This window comes from Dermatophagoides farinae, chromosome 8 (assembly GCF_024713945.1).
Source record: "Dermatophagoides farinae isolate YC_2012a chromosome 8, ASM2471394v1, whole genome shotgun sequence".
Taxonomy (NCBI): domain Eukaryota; kingdom Metazoa; phylum Arthropoda; class Arachnida; order Sarcoptiformes; family Pyroglyphidae; genus Dermatophagoides; species Dermatophagoides farinae.
The window spans coordinates 105,420-125,039 of NC_134684.1; the positions used below are offsets into that span (position 1 = coordinate 105,420).

A 19,620-nucleotide genomic window follows, 5' to 3' on the forward strand; every position below is an offset into this window, starting at 1 on the left:
ATTATAATGATTTGCTGCAATAAATACCCTTCATATAGGACGTGCCCATTCGGTTTGAAAGGTTATAACTTGAAAAGTAGACTTTTCTGTTTATATGTTGTTGTTATTGTTGGGGTTTTCGTCTGATTCTATCATCATCATCGTCATAATAATCATCATCATATAATTGTTTATTATACTAAGAAAAGAAAAATGAATAATCAAGATGGATTCGATAAACACTATGATGTCATTTTGACTGGCACGGATTTTATATCATCATTGTTATCAGCTGCGTTCGCCCGAATCGGTAAAAAAGTTCTACATCTTGATTGTGAAAAACATTATGGCAAAGAATGGCGTTCAATGAAATTTACCGATCTTTTACTTTGGATGATCAAATGTCGAACATCGCAATCGTTGGAGCATCGTAAAGATGATGAAACGGTGTTATCATCTACCAAGGAACATTTTTTCATGCCGGTGAACCGACCGTATCCATTTTCGAATGTCGAAATTGATTTTTGTTTTCTCAACAATCCAGTTCAATATCAGAAATTTTTCGAACATTTATTCAAAACAAAATGTACAGCAGAATTTTTGGATGAATTTATCAATGATTGTGTGCAAAAACTTGAAACTGTCCAAACATATGATGAAGCCGTCGAATTATTGGAACGATTCAAAGATGGCCACCCCTTAATAAATCGACTGGATAATATGTTTATTTTTGATCTTTGTCCACGGGTATGTTTGCCATGTTTGTTCAAGTCATTCATTCATTCCTTTTTTTTTTTTTTTTGTTTTCGTTTGAATAGTTTCTATTTGCGAATGAAAAACTTGTCAAAATATTGATCGATTCAACCGTTACCCGGTATATTGAATTTAAAAAAATATCACGATTATTGACAGCAATGATGATGCCCGAAACTAACGATTGTGATGGTGACGATGATTCAAACATGAAAATTGTCGAAGTGCCATGTACAAGAAGCGATATATTCATGTCGAACATAATCTCGCCCATCGAAAAACGATATCTGATGTCGTTTCTGGAAAAATGTTATCGTCTTGAAAGACATGGCGATTGGTATCGAGAATTTTCCAACAAACCATTCACTGAATTTCTTCAATCACAAGCGTTAACGAATAAATTACAGGAATTTATCATCAACACGTTGCTTATGAAATCCCAGCCAATTCAAACTGAATCAGCATTGAACAAGATCAATTTCTTTCTCCGATCATTTGGACGTTTTTGTGATCGACCATTCTTATTTCCATTGTATGGTTCGGATGATATAATCCAAGCATTTTGTCGTTATGGAGCTGTTTGGGGTGGTCTTTATTGTCTTGGAGTTTCGATTCACGGCATCAATATTGATAAAACCGATGATTCTAGGCAACTTTGCAAATCTATAATGGTTAATCGATCTCTAGTTGAATGTGATAATTTAATCACTGATTATCGATTCGATGGAGGAATACAACCACCATGCAAAGAGCTTCCACAGAGAATGTTGGCACGTGCAATCATATTGAATACAAAATCAATCAAAGCTATCGATCCTGATAATGATGTTGGAGATTTGAGCTTCATTCATTTGCCACCCAAATTTACCGGTCTTGACCATTCAGTGTATTGTTTCGAAACCGATTATTCTAGCCGTGTATGTCCTCGACATTTTTATCTGCAATATTTTTGGTGTGAGTCTTCCATCACCGATCGAACCGCTAAACAAATGCTTGAACCAGTGGTTGAAAAGCTTCTCCGATTAGATGGATTAGAATCATCCCAGACCAGTGATCTGCCATTTGAATTACAGAAAAGAATACTTTTGTCTGTTTATTATAATTATTATCATTACGATTTGGACACCAAAGACATGCCATCCAATATCAAACTGATATCAATGCCTATCAACGAATTCAATTACGAGAATGCAGTTTTAGAAGCCGAACGAATCTTCCACCAACTATTTCCAAATGAGCAATTCTTTCCAATTACTGAACAACCCGATAAACAGCAACAACAACAACAACTCGACGACGAAGATGATGATCTCGTCAATGATCCACTTGAATCTTGAATGTAATATTTTCTTCAAACAAAACCAAAAAAATATCATTATCAATTATCAATTAAATCAATTAATTTTTAACACAAAATCGTCATATATATGGCTCAGTAATCTGTGATAATAGATAGATAGATGATAGAATGAAAAATAGTTTTTTTCGGTTGTTTAAAAAAAATGAACAACAATGATGATTATTACAAAACAGGTGAAAAAAATGATAATGATTTTACTTTAAAAAAACTGGAAAAAGGGTTTGGACAAATCTGTTTTTTTGGCATCGATAAAAACTAATTCAAAAAATATCCAAGGATTCTCGTTTTTTGGTTGTGGTCTCAAATAAATTTTTGGTAACACAGAAACACTCGTCGAACGGTGTGTTTAGACCATGTCCATATATTTATGCTTATGGGCGGTCAACATTTCGATGACAGTGGCCAATTTTTTCAATGTAGCCTACATATTTTGGTTTTGGAATATTAAATAAATAAATAAATATAAAACGATCAAATTATGTAAATTATCATGATATCATGTCTAATATATCGACTTACGCTATTGTGTGCCTGTAATTGAATCTGTGACAGATGTATCTCACATATCGAATGAATGGTGGCCAATTCACGATCTGGCTGGCATTTGATGACCAAATCTGGATCCAATTGGCTAGGACCACCACCACCACCACCATTATTATTGTTATTATTATTATTATTATTATTATTACTGCTACAATATGGGGATGAAGCCACCTCGTCAATATATTTGATCATCCGAGATTTGTTTTTCAATATAAACGGATTCACCACTTCCATCCATGGTTCCTAAATTAAAGATAGATTTATAATTTCAGATAGTAATATTAAAGTGAACGAAAAAATATTGATAAATAAATAAATAAATGTTGTCATGCATAGGAAAATGGAAAACCATCTCAATTTACCCGTTTAGCGTTAGGAGGCGGAGGTGGTTCAAATCGATCGGGCGTTATGAAAATGCTCTGAGCAATTTAAATATTAATGGTTAGCATGAGTGGGATGAAAAGTACAGTATTTATAGCCAGAAGTAAATCAAAAGTAAATTGAAAGCACTAATATTCCACATTGTACAAACCTTTGTTCCGAATTCAACTAGATTGGCAAGATTTTGCAACGATTTGGCCACCAAAATCAATGTTCGTAATGCTGTTTCCGATGGCATTTCTATGTAAAGAAATCAATTTTCATCATTAGAATGAATGGATGGATTGAAAATTTGTTTGTTTCGATCAAACATACCAGATATGAGACCAAATTGTCGAGGATTCAATATGGCCGGACAGATTAGCCTGAGAAAAAGGAATGCTGAAACGGCACGTGTTCGAACTAATTGATCGTTTGGCCATTTCAGACTAACAGCCATCTTGATCGATGCACAAATGTACCGGACAGTCAGTGGACAGTGGTGAGCATTCGAGAATATCACTTCAACAATTTCGTCCAATATGTTAAGCAAATTTTCAGCATTTGAACAAGCTTCACTGGGCGAATCAAGCTTTGCTGGATTCAATTCACATGATGCCTAGATGCGACGAAATGAAAATTAAACGTTGAAAGATAAATTTTGCTCGGAACAAACCTTGGAATCGAAAACTTTGTTGATTGGTTCGGTTAAAGATTTGACGAGAAACTCTTGACATGTCGCCTTCATGTATTGATCGATCAATGTGGTTGTCAAAGAATTTGGCCGAAACAAACACGAAACATCCGTTTCAAGTTGAATTTCTCGTTCCAATAAAGCTTGAATGAGATGACATTCGCGACGTTGATAACGAGAAATTTTCAATAAAGCAGCCGCTAATGTTGAACGATCGTGATAGCAAAGTTTTTCACACATGGCGATCACTTCAAGATCATCACCTAATAGAAGATCTTTGAGTGGTGAATATTCAGCTAGTGGCATGATAAGTTCGTTCACGAATCGAACACGAACACGGACCGATCCCCAATCATCACGAATCGGCAATGTTAGGCCAGAAAAATGAAGCCATTCTTCGAATTCTTCGCCCGATTGAAAACGACTGAGTTCGACATTGATTTCAGCCAATTCTGAATCTTTTGATCGTTTGCCTTTATTCAGCAGGACCAATTTGAAATAGGTGACATCGGCCGGAATGTCTTCAAGGAAAAAATCTTCTTCCCAGATAGGATCTGGTGGACACTTGACTGAAGTTCGTGCTACTTTGACCGTGTTCAATGAAATCACAACAAATGGATGGGGAGTTATTTTAACTGGAAGACGATGTGCTTCGATCATGGTTATATACAATGAACGTAGACGAGAAACACCTTTGGCCGAAGCAGCAGGCGATGAACCATTCGTAGAACCAGAACCGGCTTTTCTCGTCGGACTGACTGATTCATCAAGAGTAGCTGCAACGGCTGCAGCACCATTGAATGCAGCTGTCCCAAAATGTGGATCTTCATGAACGGCGCGGAATATTCTCGAATTGACAGCCGATAAATTGGGTGAACATTGTGGCCTTATTGCTTGCATCCATTCTTGTGCTTGATCTGAATCAGCAGCACTCAGGTAATAAATGGTAGAAATGCTGAATAGACACACGCACAATACATAGATTATTATTATATAAAGTGTCATTATTAGTGAGACAAAACAAGCAATGGGAAATTGAGCATATGGATTGGGAAAATAAATTGAAATGAAATGAAATGAAATGAAAATAAATATATTTACCATGGCAGGGTTCTTTCAACCAATTGGAAACAATTTGATCGATCAAATAAAGAATCATGTACCATATAAAGGGCCGAATACGAAAGATGAACAATCGATTTTGGACGTGCACGTTTCGGACTATCATAAAAATATAGCATCGCCTCTTTAGCATTCAGCACACAGTAGAGATTTTTCCATTTTTTAGTTTTGTTTGATTTTTTCAGCAAATAACCTCGTTTCTTTCCGTCCTGACAAGATTGTGCCATTTCACGACATTCACGAATGGTGGCATAGATATCGGCAGCCGTAGAACGGAGTTGTTCCGCTCGACTAGTTGACCATCGCGTTTCGTACGGTGCTTTTATCACCGGTTTCAATAGCCGATGACCTTCTACGATTTGTTCCTCTTTATATCGTTGAATAACAGCCTCAAGTGTTGGAAATACACGGCCACCCATCACATATTTATCGCCATGACGTTCAATACGGAATCGTTGCACTGAATTATCGACATGGAAAAATATCGAATAATCTCCCGGAGAATTATCGCTAGGTCGAACCAGGAATGATCCTGGTCCAGAACGGGCCAACTTTTCGAACGCTTCCTCTTTCGTTATTCGTGAATGAAACCAACCGTACACTTCGTTCGGATCGGTATCATCATCCACTTGTTCGACTAGATCGGCAAACACTAATCCAGATTCTTGATTTCGTAGATTTGTACACCAAAGCCAACGATCAGACATTTCATTGTGAACGATAAAAATGTCGCCTTTACGAAAGCTAAGTTCATCTGTTTCGTGCATTTTCGTATATGGCAGTATGGCAACCACACGACGTTCTTTGTTCCGAATAGGTTCCGGTGGTGGAACTGGATTGACAAGACGTTCGTTTTTTAATAAATCCGAACAAACCGTATAGAAACCAATCAATTCTTCGAGAGAACTGAATTGTTTACCACCGAAATAGTAATCGCCACAAATGGCCGTTATACGAAAATGGTTGATACCGGTATTGCCAAAAAACGACAATACATAAGATCCTGGTTTTCGGTCAGATTCTCGGATCAAATATGACTGCAGTGTGGAACGAATGAGTCGAGCTTCTGATGATTTTCGATCTAAACGACCATGATACCATTGAGATCGACAAGGCGCAACTTCTGCCAGGTTCTGTATCGGATCGAATCCATTCATAAAAGAAGATCCGTTTGCACTGCAACTACCGCTCGCACTGCTAAATCCAGTGATGGATGTCGATGCAGCTAACGATGAACATGGTCCTGGTGATTGAGGCTGTGAATGTGTGCTTGAATTGGCAAATGCATCGTTCAAAAAACTTGACAAACATTTTTGCTGCCGTTGTTGTTGCAACAATAAAGGTGGTGGCAATGGTGCAGGCGGTTTAACATATTGATGTGTTGGACTTGAATTTGATTGCGAAGGAGATATCATCGTGAATACATCGGAAGAATTTTGAAATGGAAATTCAGAACCTGCTGCTGTGTTACTCGATGTCAAATGACGTGATGATGATGATGACATTGGTGGTTGTTGTTGTTGATTAGATGATTGTGGACAAGCAGATGATGATCGTTTAACAATATCCATAATGGTCAATAACATCTAGAATATTGTCCTTTTTTTCTTTTGTTTCTGCATGTGTTTGAAGGCGTCATTCCAACACGAATATATTCGAATTGAATGGTTGTCGGCGGTGATGGTGGTGTTTGTGTGTGAAATTGAGCGAACAAGATGAAATAAGAGAACTACAACACAACAACACAACAACACAAAACAAAATACATAAAAAATAATCAACAAAACAATCAACACAAGAGATCCAATATGATGATGATAAACAAGAGTCTATAATTATAGCCCAATAATAAGAAGTGGCTTTTGCTTTTTATGTTTTCGTCGTTGATTTTGCAATTCCCATTTCTTTTGTATTGGCAATTGTACTTTTCTCTTTTCCTTTTTCATACAAATCTCATTTATTGTTATTGTGCACAGTGTACTCGGGGGTTATTGGTTCCAAACGATGTTGATGCTAATGATTTACAACAACAATAACGGTTGATGATGATAATGGGTGTAATTCGTGGTGATAGTGATGATGATGATGGTTGGTTGGTTGGTTGTGGGCTGGCTTATTGATTCAAAAAGGCAGATTTTTTCTTTGGTTCTTGACGATGATGATGATGTTTTTTTTTGTCGAGAGTACCGAATTGATGTGACAAAAAGCCTGTAAGTTAGTGAAGCATAATAATAATAAGAATAAGAATAAGAATCGTATAAAACAAGACAAGAACATTGACAGATGACATGGAAAAATCTATCAATTTCTACAGCAGACAAGACTAATCTGACAGAATTCTCTGTTCAAATGTTCGAATCGATTATGATGAGAAGAAATATTTTCAATTTCAAAAACACTGCACAAAATGGTCAGAGATTCGAATCAATTCGGCCTGCCATCATATGTTCAATAATCGATTATTATCATTTTTTGGCATTCATTTCGGAAATTCCCAGATTAAATAATACACATTTTTTTCTCTCGCTCTCTCGATTATCATTCACATATCAACCATCATCACTCGGTGGTTAACAATCACTCACTTTTCATATATCGATTTCTTTTTTTCACAATTTGTTGTTGATGTGTTTTAGTTGCTATCATCACATCATTTTAATCATCAACAGATTCGGTGAACGCTTCAAATGATAAAAATAACTGTAAACTATCAACAACAACAACATAAACTATGTTAACCCATCACTTGCATTAATTAATTGAATAAATTTCACATACCTCTAATAATAATTTTGATATTTGACCAATCAATCAATTTTCGAGAAATTCACCAAAACAACAAAAAAACGTAGAAACAAATCTCAAACAAGTCAATGAGAAAACACTCAATTTCATCAATGACAACAATATATCTATTACCATCAAACCATAAACAAAATCACATTTGAGTAAAGAAACTAGAAACCTCAAAAAAGTAAATCATTTGATGATGAGCATGATGATATGAAACCAAAACTGAGAGCTTATGATCCATACATGGTGATCAATCCAGTTTTGATAGTGATGATGAGTTTGGAAATTGGCAAAAAAATTCCGAATTGAAACCAAGAAATGTATGTCTATCAGAAGTGTCGACGACTCAAAATGTCTGTGAGTATGTGTTCCTCATTCTTTTGGTTGTTTGTTGTTGGTTCAGCTGAATTTTTGTGCATGCGAGAATCCAGTGCCTGCCAGCCAGCCAACTAACCGACCAGCAAACAATAATCTCATGCCAGACACCAAAGAAATGAAATGGGCAGAGACCCGGATAAATTCTATAAGAGGTTCAAATGGCAATGAAAGTGAAAGTTTGTTGGTGTCTGGGCATCAAGAATGCTAGCAGCATTATAATTATGGAACATACGGAATAATGGGATAAATAAAAAAAGGGATGCGGCAACTTACTTTTTTTTGGCTTAGGAATCTTTTCATTGAATCGTTGATGATGAATAAGAATCACAATTCATTCAGGACTCTGGAATTATTATTAACTCCGAATGGACACTGATGGAGGAGTTGAGCTTGACCGATCCATTGGGCGAACTCTTACCATCGTTAAAAAATGTGAAACGAATATTGTCCGTATGGCAGACAATTTATGCAAAAACATCAAAAAAAAAAAATATTGAGGAATCCTAAATTAAACAAACAAACACATGCGTGTTCTATGCAGAATCGATTTTTCTCGTTTGTTTGTTCGTCCTGTTCACTGATGCTGTAACTATATGAGTTGGTTGCATTCATTTAATTTTTTTATGGATGATGATGTCGTTGACTTGTGTTTATTTATTGTGGTTGATAACGACAATCATAATGAATCAAAATGGATCAAATAAAAATGGGCGAGGCACGAATATATTTAACAATCATTTGCTATACTTATATATAGTGGGTTGTCCGAAATTGTTGGCGCCAATGACGAATATTTCGTTTTTTTTTGTGTTGTGTGTGTGTGTGTGTGTGACTATTTACATTCCACGGATAATCATTTGGTTTCAAAAAAATTTAATAATTTCTTTATTGTTGTTGGTCCAGAATTTCATTGATGAAATAGAAAGCAATCTTTATTAAATCACTATATCTGTATTCGATGATTTGTGAAATATGTTTGTGTTGCTTTCACTAACGTTGGGCTGAATAGGAGTATTGCTTGTGATTTGTGATGAGTCAGTGTTGTGTGCGTAGAGAAAAAACATTCTCTGGACGATTGGAGATGGCCATTTTATGCAGATAATTGCTCAATCTCACGAAATGGCAATTTCATTCATTCATTCATCATTTCTTCTATAGCGAAATTTATCGAAATTTCACACCCATAAATCTCGTTATTTATAAATTAAATTAAATCAAATTAAAATTGCAAGATTGGAAGTAAAAAATTTAAAAGCCAAATTTGCAAACAATGTATGTTGTAAATAGTAAATGTTGTTAGCCGCGTTGATCATGATGGTCACAATTTTTTCGTTTGCATCGTTGAACGAACCGGAGAACAACAAGAATCACTATGTTTGCTGGCAAAATCGTGTAGATTTCATTGTCCAATTTGAGAATGGACGGATATTTGCTTTTCGTCATGATAAACTATGGCCTCTAAAAATCTATGAAAATTATCTCTATTCATCGATGATTCCATATTCATTGCAGGCAATATTTCCTGGTTTACCAAACGACATACCGATGGCATTTACGATGCCCTTAATTGATGATCGAATGCATGATCATCTGTTTGCCATACCCGGTTTGACAATGTTTGTGGATCCGCCCAAATATTACCTATACCATAATTGGAAATGGAATCTTACCGATACGATGCAATATTGGGAAACCGGACCATTCATGGATAATCGTTTTACGGCAACAATGCATAATGCGAGTTTGTTACTAATCGCTAAAAATGGAGTCATTCCAGATGGAATCAAAAAAGTCATCGGTGGTCAGGTATTTCTATTCGATTCGGATCGATTTCCCGAATGGGTTGGTGTATTCGAAATTGCCAACAAATACAAACAAGGTTTGGATTGGCTACGACTTAGCCAACTGATACCTATCAATCCTGGTTACCATCATTCACGATCTAATTACCTGGCCATATTTGATTATGGACCAACTAATGGTCACTATTATTGTATCACACAGATCGATAATGATCAATGTTTGAATGACAAATGCCATCTTCGTCCATTATCCAGTGTAATTCAATGTCCAGACCGAATTGATCGGCTGAAATCAAAAGATTCATTATACAGATTATGGCATTTGAGTGGTGGTTGGCCCTTACCAATCATTATAATCGTATCTTCTGGTCTAGCAATGGCTATGTTAATTTTCAACCTTATCCAATTGATCAATTCTGTTTATCTTGTCCTAACAATGACACGGTTCGGTACTACTTGGGTGAAATGTCAACCATCAACAACAAAATTATCATTAACATCACTATCTTCAAGCATTAATGAGGGATATTCAAGTATCTTTGGATGAAATAAACATGAACATATATCATCATATAATATAATTTAATAAGTGTTTTGTTTAGAAAAAAAAAATTGAACCTCATCTCAAACAACATATCATTTGCTAATCTTTCATGCCATGCCAACAAAACATCGATGACAAAAGGCCGCTATCATCATTTTCTGGTTAGATTCTTCACTGATTAGACATTAGGCTTATGAAATTTGGTGCCATTCTTGGCATGATCCAACAACATTTGACATGGTTTATATTGTGGGCCATAAATTTCAGTAAAACGATGTCCAACATCAACAACCCGTTGTGCGCCGTACGTATCTGTGAAACGGAACGGTCCACCATGGAATGGTGGGAAACCTAAACCGAATACGGCACCAATATCACCTTCAAGCTAATGTTGATAAATGAGAACAATTAATTAATTAATTGATAATTGATATTATTATTGCAACCCAGAGATGACCCACACACATACCGGATTATCAAGAATGCCATCTTGAAGACACATGATGGCTTCATTAGTGAAACGGAAAGCCAAACGCTGTTGATAATCGTCTGGTGTACATCTGTGTGAATAATTCAAATGAAAATAGAAATAGTAGATTGATAGATTGATGATTGATTAATCATTTCGATTCATGTGGTTTTCACATACTTTAATTTCGGTTCAACACTGTATTTTTTAATCACTTCCAATGCTCCTGGATTCATTTCACGGCCTTTTCCTTTACTTTTCTTGTCATTACTATAGATAAACAATCCTTTGCCTGCTTTACGGCCCAAGAAACCTTTGGCAACCAATTCCTGGATCAAACGAACATCACCGCCAGTCATACGTTCATGATAAACTGAGGATAAATATGAAGCAACATGAGCGCCAACATCAATACCGACTTCATCGGTTAATGTCGCACCACCGATTGGGAAACCAAAATTGGTGGTGATTTCATCCAATTCTTTAGGCGATACACCTTCTTGCAGCAACAACAGAAATTCAGACATGACTGGACCCAAACATCGTACGGTGTAAAATCCAGGACAATCTTTCACAGTGATGACAACTTTTTTCTGTCTCAAACCCAAATCAATGGCTTTGGCTACAGTTTCTTTTGAAGTCTTATCGGTTGTAATCACTTCCAATAGTTGCATTTTGTCGACAGGTGAAAAATAATGCATACCGATCACTTGTTCTGGTCGTTTACTTCCTTTGGCAATATCTGTGATAGGAAGTGCCGATGTATTCGATGCAAATACACAATCATCACGGGTGACCGCTTCGACTTCTTGGATGACTTTGTGTTTGACCTTTAAATCTTCGAATACAGCTTCAATGACCAGATCTGCTTGTTTGAATCGACCATAATCCAATGTAGGAACCAAGTTAGACATCCATAGGTCACGTGTAAGCAAATCGATTTGTTTGCGTTTGTATTTAGTTTCCCATGCTTGCATAATTTGTTGCTGGCCACGAAGTAAACCTTGTTCAGATGTATCTTTCAATATCGTAGTGATTCCTTTATCAGCGGTAACTTGAGCAATGCCAGCACCCATCAGACCTGCACCCAAAACGGCCACCGTGTTGGCTGGTTTTTGTGGTGCACCAAAACGATTCTTTTTACATAATGTTTGACCAAAAAACAATCCAATCAATGCCTTATTGTGTGTGGTTTGTGTAAGCTCAGCAAAACATTTTGCTTCGAATCGTAGCCCATCATCTAATGGTTTCGTCAAAGCTGCATCAACACAATCGATTATTTTCAATGGTGCCGGATAAAGGCCTTTTGTCTGTTTGTTAACCATATCACGAGCTTTGCCCAACACTTTATCACGAAGATAACCGATTTTCATTGCCTCACGGAATAGACCTATGGAACGAATAAATTTTCAACGATTGATGGCCAAACAAAATAAAAACTTACGTTCTTGTAATGGTCTTTTACGTTCAATTTTCATCTCTTTATTTGCTAATTGACGACATACTCCAATGGCAACTTCTTCCAGATATTCTAATGTACGTTTCTCCGGTCGCTCAACACCGGGACCCAGAGGATCGACCAACATATCGATCAAACCTTGTGATTTGGCTTTTTTCGGTTTAATGTTTTTAGCCATTAACATCATTTGTAGTGCATCAGGAATGTTGATCAATCGTGGTACACGTTGTGTTCCGCCACCACCGGGCAACAAGCCCAACAAAACTTCGGGCAATGAAAACACAGTTTTATTGCTATTAACAGCGATACGATAGTGACAGGCAAGTGCCAATTCTAATCCACCGCCCATACAAGTTCCTTGAATGGCCGCTACAATAGGTATTGGACTTTGTTCTAATTGATTAAAAAATTCATGTCCTTTACGCACAAGTTCTTCAGCTTCGGCTTGGGATTTAACTTTTTCCAACATTTTGATATCAGCGCCAGCAACAAAACAATCAGTCTTGGCAGACATCAATACAACACCTTTGGTCGCTATTCCACCACGGAATATTTCATCAAATAATTTGACAGCATCGTTCATCAAACCTTCACCAAGACTATTGACTTTGGAATTTGGTTCATCCAAACGTACGATAAGAATTCCATCATCGGTCATGGAATAATTTAGGTAATCCAATTCTAATAGTAAAATAACATGGAAAATTATTCATTAGTTCAACTGAACTGAACCAAACAATTATCTATATTATCATTCATATGATGCAAAACAAATGTCAATTGATTAGATTTTGATGGCAAAAGAAAACTGAACTGAGAAAAAAAATCGATGATAAGATGTCTATAAACTTATTGCTTTTTAACAGTAATATGTCGCGCATGCTTTCATTATTATTGTATGCGTGTATCATTCACTTTCTTCTCATGTCATTGGACACAGGTGTACCCAAGAGATTATTATATTTCTGGTTGATATTTTTTTTTTATAAATAAAACAACCAAAAACAAACTACATGAACTCAATTTTGCTCCAAAAAATGGGATATTATTGCTACATTAGCATAAAAACAATTGTAACGGTGACTCACTTGTGACCGTGGACAATGATCGACCAATTTGTACATTGTCAGCTTGTTGTATCCTCTGGAAAATCGGCGACAATGTGGTTGATGATGGTGTGATGATTCGATTATGTATGGATCGATTTGAAATTGATGTCTGTTGTTGTTGTTGCAACAAGATCGATAATGACCGGCGACCCAATGATCGTCCTAATGGTCGTTGTAAATGATGGATTAACATTTTTTTTTTGTATTTTTGTATAGATTATTATTCTTTTGCTATATCCTAAATGAAAAGAATTAATAGTTAATAATGAATTAATGGCAATAGAAATTTTGTACTCTTTACATACACACACAAGACAAATTCATAAATAGAAAATTTTAGAATTGATTAGAATTGAATTTAATAAAAAGAGCAAGTATTGTATTCGGTGGCGGCCAATCGTGTATTAAAATGTAGAAAAGCGAACAAGTCTGGTACAATTGGCAGCTACTTCAATGCGTTTAAAAACGATGATGATGTGAAATAAAAACATACACACACGACCGAATCTTATCATCATTTTATGCTGCTGCTAGGACTGCAATTCGATTTTCAGTTTATATAGTGAAAGTTGTATAAATGAACTTCTCGGCTGCTCGATTCATATGATGTAAATTCGAATTTTACAAACAAAAAAAATTGAATTGAATTGAATTGAATTGAATTTATCGAAATAAAATTACCGTTCGCACATACGATTTTCATTTCGTTCGCATTCGTAGAATGTTGTTGTTCACTTTCATAGCCATACTTTTACAATCACTGAACACCATCACCGATGCTTATGATCTACATTTGGCCAATCTAGATTATGAATTGAATTCATTCGAGAAATATGTTTATTATCAGCAAAAATTGAACATTATGATGATTGGTACAGTGCCACAAACACGTCGAAAACAGGAACAAATGTATCGATTTTCAAGTGTTGGCAATCCGAACAACACTCATCATAAAGAAGACGAAATCGATACAATATTTATCGTAGATAATGGTAGAATGGTACATGAAATTCGTAATTGTTCATTCGATTCACGTGGCATAATTAAATATTTAAATTTGGATTCAAACGCAAATCAATCCGTGCCATTATCAGAGAAATGGCCAGCACTAAATTCAATTTTAGATTCGGTGCAAAATTCTACCAATGAACGTACTGAAACGATGATATTTTCATTGACAACAAGTCTTGCTTATGAATCTGTAGAGTTTAATTTCGAATATCAAGAACAAAGATTTCGTAGAGATGTTGAAAATAAAACACAAGATTCAAACTCAACAACAACAACAACAACGACAACGACAACAACAACATCGACGACAACAAATCAAGAAATTATTTATGATGGTGATGATCAAGAACTAGGTGAATATTATGTTTGGGTGTTTGCATTCTATCATAACCATTGTCAGGTTCATCTATATCGTGCATACAACATCCTGGCTATCGATGGTTATAATCAAGTACATACGATGACTTTATCCGGTAGCGATGATGATAATAATGAGTATCAAAATGATCGAATAAGGTTGGCAGCAACATCTGATTCAAATTTAACCATTCTTTTTGAGCAATCATATCAGGAACAATTAGAATCATTACGTGCACGTTTAGTCACACTAAATCAATTGAACAATAATGCCGAACAAATTGTTAATGGAGAATTTTTTGTAAATCCAAAAATCGAAAACAATACCGTGACTAACGAGACTGGTGATGATATTGAACAGCAACAGCAACCAACCGAAGGTAAATGGCAACGACAACCATCAGGTTTCATTTGCTATCGAAAATATGACCAAATTTTTCAAATAATCGATGTGATGATCAATGAATGTCCTGGTGATATGCGTCCCATTGAATTGTTCATAATTCAATCATTTTTTCATGGCCAATTTCTCTACATTTTCGATCATCAATATGTTTATATATTACGAAAACGACCACGATATCCGAACATTTTTCAATTGGAAGATATTCGTCGATATGGTCGTTATCCGATGATTTTTGAACAAGGATCACTTTTTTGTAAGTTTAAGTGTTTTTCAAATGTTTTCAATATTTACTAATAATATAACCATAACCATTGACCATTATTTCAATCCAAAGTCGAAATAGTGGTCATCATTGATTCCATTCTAGCCATTATAATTGTTTTGGCCATTATAATTTCCATTATAATTTTTGCCATTTATCCACGTGAATTACAAGAATTATTTTTGGAAATTGAAAATACCCGAAAAAGTCTTTATCCAGTTGCAGCAAAACGTTCTAAATACATGATGAGTACAGCATTGTTGTCAACATCGTCAATTTTATCCAAATCCGCATCATCGTCATCGTCATCATCGTTATCGTTATCGAAAACATTCGAGGATGAAGAGAAACAACAAATGAATCAAAAATCAACAACAAAATCCAAAGCAAAAATCAAAACCAAAATAATGGTGGCAAAACGTAAATCGAAGACTACGAAATTCGATCGAAATAAAAAGACAATACTGAAAAAGAACTCAAAATCTCGAATGATGATGAAATGGAACATAAAAAAAATAAATAAATAAATAAAATTACAAATTACAAATTACAAATTACAAATGTTTACAAAAGTGGAATTTTTTCTTCTTAATTTGATTATAATTCTAGTGACTAGTGATATAAAATAGTTGTGGAATGACCGTGTAGCCGATTGAATCGGGCCCCATATTCATGCCTGTAATTCAATGTCATCTGTTATCGGTTTGTGTTGCCATTAGTTGGATCATCATCATATCGATTCAATCAGTCCATAATCGACCGATAATTCATAATTTCAATATTTCAATCCCATCATCAATGTTTGAACATGAAAATCAACTGGATATTACACTCGTAACAAAAACAAAAATAACAACAGCAACAACAACAACAACAATCATGGTTAATAGCAACAACAAATCACCGATTAGATTGCCAGATGGTTCATCAAGATATAAATCATTAAGATCCAGAAAAAGTATCGTTTTTCATATCAAAATGATGGCTTTTTTTGTATTAATTTTCATATTGGGCGTTTCATTAGCTGCATTACTTGCTGCTGACAATGATTACGGTTATAATTGGGTTTATGGCGATGATGATTCAGCTAGTTATGGCGGAGTAACCGTAGGTGGTGCGGGTGAAGATTATGAACAACAATGGGAAGGACAACAACAACAAATGAAACCAAACCAATATGATGATGAAACAGGCGAATGGATCGAGACAACACCACCGAAGAAAAAGAAAAAAAAGGCCAAGAAAAAGAAAAAAGTTGCAAAAAAGAAAAAGAATAAAAAAAAGAAAAGTGAAAAATCACCCAAATTATCAGAGGATAAAATACAATTTCTTGCACAATTATATGATATATTCAAAAAAGTGAAACCACCTCCGTCAGCGCTACCAAAAGAATTGCCGCTCATTCAGCAACAGCAGCAGCAATTGCCACCATTACAGAACATTCAAAATACGATACGTTCAGATTATCGTTGGGATCCAAATACTCATCAACAGATGATGCTAATGAATGCTTATCAGCAGCAGCAAGCATTAGCACCGCAAATGAAACAAGTGGATGATCAACAAACACAAATTATCAATATTCAATTGCCGATCAAAAATGTTGTACGCCATCGTCGTCGTGAACAAAGACGAATGATTCCTAGACGTGAAGATCAACTTTCATCACAATTGATCCAGGCACCTGGAGTAGCAACGAAAATATGTGAAAAAATTCATCCAATAATTCGTGATAATCTAAATGGAATCAATTATCGTGAACAACGACCACGATCACCACCAAGAAACGGATCGATCGTACTACGACAAAGGAATCCAATATCACCATTTCGATTAGGTGGTCATGGTGGTGGTGCAGGAGGAGGTAATGCCGTATGGTCACCATATCAAAGAGCATTCGATCCATGGTTTAGGCATCCCCAACAACAACAACAACAACGACAACGACAACAACAACGACAACAAAAATATCAACAATCAAGATCCAATCGAAACGATAACAATAATAACGATGATAATGGTCGATATGCAGAGGAAGCATTGCAAGAATCTTATTTCAACATCTATTTCGATAATAATAATAATAATAATAACGGGTAAAAATGAATGGAAAAACTGAGTGAAAAATACAAAACAAAACAAAACAAACAAATCAATCAATCAATCATCATTTAATAAACAGATTAAAAATTGTGATGACAATTTTTTAAAATTTAAATTGCATTCAATTGCTCACCGGAAGATGGCGCAATAGGTTATTCGAAATTCAAATGTGTTGAGTTTGCATTGTATATGATAATATTCTGTTTGTCACAAAAAATTTCAGGTTTTGTTGAATTGAACATGCTTTTGAGATAAATAAATTCTTTTAGTTTTTTTGTGAAATGAAAACATTATCAAAACGAAAAAGATAGAGAGATAATGGTTGTGGCGATGGGGGGAATTTCCTCGTTCGAGAAAAAAGTTCATCATGAACATGATAAACGTAAAAAAATATTTCAATCTTCAAGTCCAAGCTTGATCATCAACTTCATATCAAAAGCCAACAGCAGATTTATGTGGAAAAAGAGAAAGATAGCTTTTGTTCATGACAAACAAATAAAATAAAATACCTCATTTGGCCATCTGTTACTATTTCGATCCAAAATGATCATTTGAATCGGCCCGTTGGTTCATGAAAACTTGTCAGCTATAATGTTTACATCGAAACAATTCTCATGATACCAGAATCGATTATGTATGTGGTCGAAATCAATGATAAATCCACTCGGTCTAACACCAAATGGTGTGTGCATGTGTTACTTGATCAATCCATTTGATGTACTCGATCTGTGTTTGTGTGTGTGTGTGATGTTCGACTTTGCCGAATGAATGAAAAATAATTCGTTGTGCAACAAGCAGAGCCAGAAAGAGAAAGAGAGAGAGAGAGGAAAATGTTGATAATTTTTACAAAAAAGCACACGGATGGAATGGATCGACATCATAAAATTTTTTTTTTTTGCACAAAATTCCTGAATCTCATCATCATCTTTTTTCTTTGATGAATTGAATTGATATTGAAAAAAGGCGTAGTCATTCAGCAACAACAGCAGCAGAAAATTTGAATCATTTTTTGAAGGTTAATTCAAGAATCCAAATCAAATCAAAAAAAAAATGTTAATCTTCTAAATCGTCATTTGTTTGTTAAGAATGATGCAGCATACAAGAAACGCCCAAGTAAAAATTGACCAATCTAAATGTGTGTGTGAGGTCAAAGTTCATTTCAGGTTGTTGTTTTCATTCAACAACAGAAGCGCGCACCCGAAATAGATAGAGAGAGAGAGAGGTCATGAGGTAAGGCATTGGATTTATCTGATGATGATGTTTGAAAGGTGCAACCTGTTGTTGTTGTTGTCGCTAATGGTAATGGTAAAGCGTCATCGATAGCAACTTCCGAGAAAAATCTTAATCTTATCATCTGATGATTTCCGAAAAAGTTTTTTCTTCATTGCACGAAATACACATAAATTGATCAATGTTGTTGTCATCAAGTTTTGGCTGGCCGAAATCAATTACAGAACGATTCATGGATTCACTCATTTGGTTGGTGAATTTTCTAAAAAAATCTTCACTTGCTGAATTGACTATTAAATCAAATTAAGATAAATAATAATTGCTTAAAGCAATCAACGACAAACAAATTTCTTTTTTCTGTCAATTTCAATTATCAGTGTACAAGCGAAATTCATTTCAATGAAATTATCATTCTATTCATTGATTGAGGAATCATTCTTTATTTACACGACATAAATGAACCATGATGACATGATATTATCATTCATTGAGTCATGATGATGGTGATGATGACTTTTTCTTTTAAAAAAAAGATTAAAACGAAATTGCAAAAAAAAAATATAAATCATTGAGCAACTTGCTTGGACATTTTGGATCGTCAAAATTTTGTTGAATTTTTTCTTGACAATAACGTGAAATATCCTGGTAAGCAATTGAGGAAAAATGGATCCTGCTTCCTCTCTTTTTTTCTGCTCACCTGACAAACACACTCGAAACCGAAAACTAAATGAATGAATCCTGATATCCTGTGGAGAGCCCATTTCCATGTTTTTCAATCACCAATGAACACTCACTTACTCATTCACTTGTTTTTTATCTGTGAAGAGAAAATGAAGTATCAAATTACAGCACTACATAATCTTAATTGGAAAATTGGATTCGC

General features: G+C 35.2%; 6 protein-coding genes across 10 annotated transcripts; 4 read left to right on the forward strand and 2 right to left on the reverse strand.

The window, feature by feature from the left end:
* The first annotated feature begins 92 nt into the window (after window positions 1-92).
* On the forward strand, window positions 93-2,148 carry LOC124495831 (rab proteins geranylgeranyltransferase component A 2). The gene is made up of 2 exons (XM_047059265.2): window positions 93-726; window positions 798-2,148. Exons 1-2 carry the CDS (start codon window positions 193-195, stop codon window positions 2,067-2,069), a joined length of 1,806 nt encoding a protein of 601 aa, XP_046915221.1. The 5' UTR covers window positions 93-192; the 3' UTR covers window positions 2,070-2,148.
* Window positions 2,149-2,251: 103 nt separating this feature from the next.
* Window positions 2,252-8,987, reverse strand: vap (RAS p21 protein activator vap). 5 transcript variants are annotated; one of them, XM_075733234.1, is made up of 8 exons: window positions 8,259-8,987; window positions 4,794-7,022; window positions 3,675-4,647; window positions 3,335-3,617; window positions 3,171-3,259; window positions 3,001-3,057; window positions 2,612-2,881; window positions 2,252-2,513 (listed from the first exon to the last, which is right to left on the reverse strand). In XM_075733234.1, the coding sequence occupies exons 2-8, from the start codon at window positions 6,398-6,400 to the stop codon at window positions 2,439-2,441; spliced, it is 3,354 nt and encodes a 1,117-aa protein (XP_075589349.1). In that variant the 5' UTR covers window positions 6,401-7,022; window positions 8,259-8,987; the 3' UTR covers window positions 2,252-2,438. The 5 variants fall into 5 exon arrangements, with proteins under 5 accessions (XP_075589349.1, XP_075589350.1, XP_075589351.1 ...); XM_075733235.1 differs by lacking the exon at window positions 8,259-8,987 and adding an exon at window positions 7,593-8,043; XM_075733236.1 differs by lacking the exon at window positions 8,259-8,987 and adding an exon at window positions 7,400-7,535.
* Window positions 8,988-9,155: 168 nt separating this feature from the next.
* Window positions 9,156-10,334, forward strand: LOC124495836 (uncharacterized). Its single transcript, XM_047059269.2, has one exon. The coding sequence runs from the start codon at window positions 9,276-9,278 to the stop codon at window positions 10,332-10,334; it is 1,059 nt and encodes a 352-aa protein (XP_046915225.1). The 5' UTR covers window positions 9,156-9,275.
* An 18-nt stretch (window positions 10,335-10,352) lies between these two features.
* Mtpalpha (monolysocardiolipin acyltransferase Mtpalpha) lies at window positions 10,353-15,448 on the reverse strand. The gene is made up of 7 exons (XM_047059262.2): window positions 14,050-15,448; window positions 13,674-13,958; window positions 13,348-13,606; window positions 12,245-12,940; window positions 10,981-12,190; window positions 10,801-10,891; window positions 10,353-10,716 (listed from the first exon to the last, which is right to left on the reverse strand). The coding sequence occupies exons 3-7, from the start codon at window positions 13,559-13,561 to the stop codon at window positions 10,510-10,512; spliced, it is 2,418 nt and encodes an 805-aa protein (XP_046915218.1). The 5' UTR covers window positions 13,562-13,606; window positions 13,674-13,958; window positions 14,050-15,448; the 3' UTR covers window positions 10,353-10,509.
* LOC124495832 (uncharacterized) lies at window positions 14,090-15,939 on the forward strand. Its single transcript, XM_047059266.2, has 2 exons — window positions 14,090-15,395; window positions 15,477-15,939. Exons 1-2 carry the CDS (start codon window positions 14,090-14,092, stop codon window positions 15,929-15,931), a joined length of 1,761 nt encoding a protein of 586 aa, XP_046915222.2. The 3' UTR covers window positions 15,932-15,939.
* A 137-nt stretch (window positions 15,940-16,076) lies between these two features.
* On the forward strand, window positions 16,077-17,616 carry LOC124495834 (uncharacterized). Its single transcript, XM_047059267.2, has one exon. The coding sequence runs from the start codon at window positions 16,077-16,079 to the stop codon at window positions 17,502-17,504; it is 1,428 nt and encodes a 475-aa protein (XP_046915223.1). The 3' UTR covers window positions 17,505-17,616.
* The last annotated feature ends 2,004 nt before the right edge of the window (window positions 17,617-19,620 follow it).

What these genes read in the sequence shown, in the direction of transcription:
- LOC124495831 (XM_047059265.2), top strand. Translation starts at nt 193, where the DNA reads ATGAATAATCAAGATGGATTCGATAAACACTATGATGTCATTTTGACT. An exon ending in TTTTTGATCTTTGTCCACGG is followed by an intron (nt 727 to 797) that starts GTATGTTTGCCA and finishes TCGTTTGAATAG; the next exon opens with TTTCTATTTGCGAATGAAAA.
- vap (XM_075733234.1), bottom strand. Translation starts at nt 6,400, where the DNA reads ATGTTATTGACCATTATGGATATTGTTAAACGATCATCATCTGCTTGT. An exon ending in ACAATTTGGTCTCATATCTG is followed by an intron (nt 3,260 to 3,334) that starts GTATGTTTGATC and finishes TTCTTTACATAG; the next exon opens with AAATGCCATCGGAAACAGCA. An exon ending in TAGTTGAATTCGGAACAAAG is followed by an intron (nt 3,058 to 3,170) that starts GTTTGTACAATG and finishes TAAATTGCTCAG; the next exon opens with AGCATTTTCATAACGCCCGA.
- LOC124495836 (XM_047059269.2), top strand. Translation starts at nt 9,276, where the DNA reads ATGTTGTTAGCCGCGTTGATCATGATGGTCACAATTTTTTCGTTTGCA.
- Mtpalpha (XM_047059262.2), bottom strand. Translation starts at nt 13,561, where the DNA reads ATGTTAATCCATCATTTACAACGACCATTAGGACGATCATTGGGTCGC. An exon ending in ATCATTGTCCACGGTCACAA is followed by an intron (nt 12,941 to 13,347) that starts GTGAGTCACCGT and finishes TTTTACTATTAG; the next exon opens with AATTGGATTACCTAAATTAT. An exon ending in ATGGCATTCTTGATAATCCG is followed by an intron (nt 10,717 to 10,800) that starts GTATGTGTGTGG and finishes TATCAACATTAG; the next exon opens with CTTGAAGGTGATATTGGTGC.
- LOC124495832 (XM_047059266.2), top strand. Translation starts at nt 14,090, where the DNA reads ATGTTGTTGTTCACTTTCATAGCCATACTTTTACAATCACTGAACACC. An exon ending in TGAACAAGGATCACTTTTTT is followed by an intron (nt 15,396 to 15,476) that starts GTAAGTTTAAGT and finishes TTCAATCCAAAG; the next exon opens with TCGAAATAGTGGTCATCATT.
- LOC124495834 (XM_047059267.2), top strand. Translation starts at nt 16,077, where the DNA reads ATGCCTGTAATTCAATGTCATCTGTTATCGGTTTGTGTTGCCATTAGT.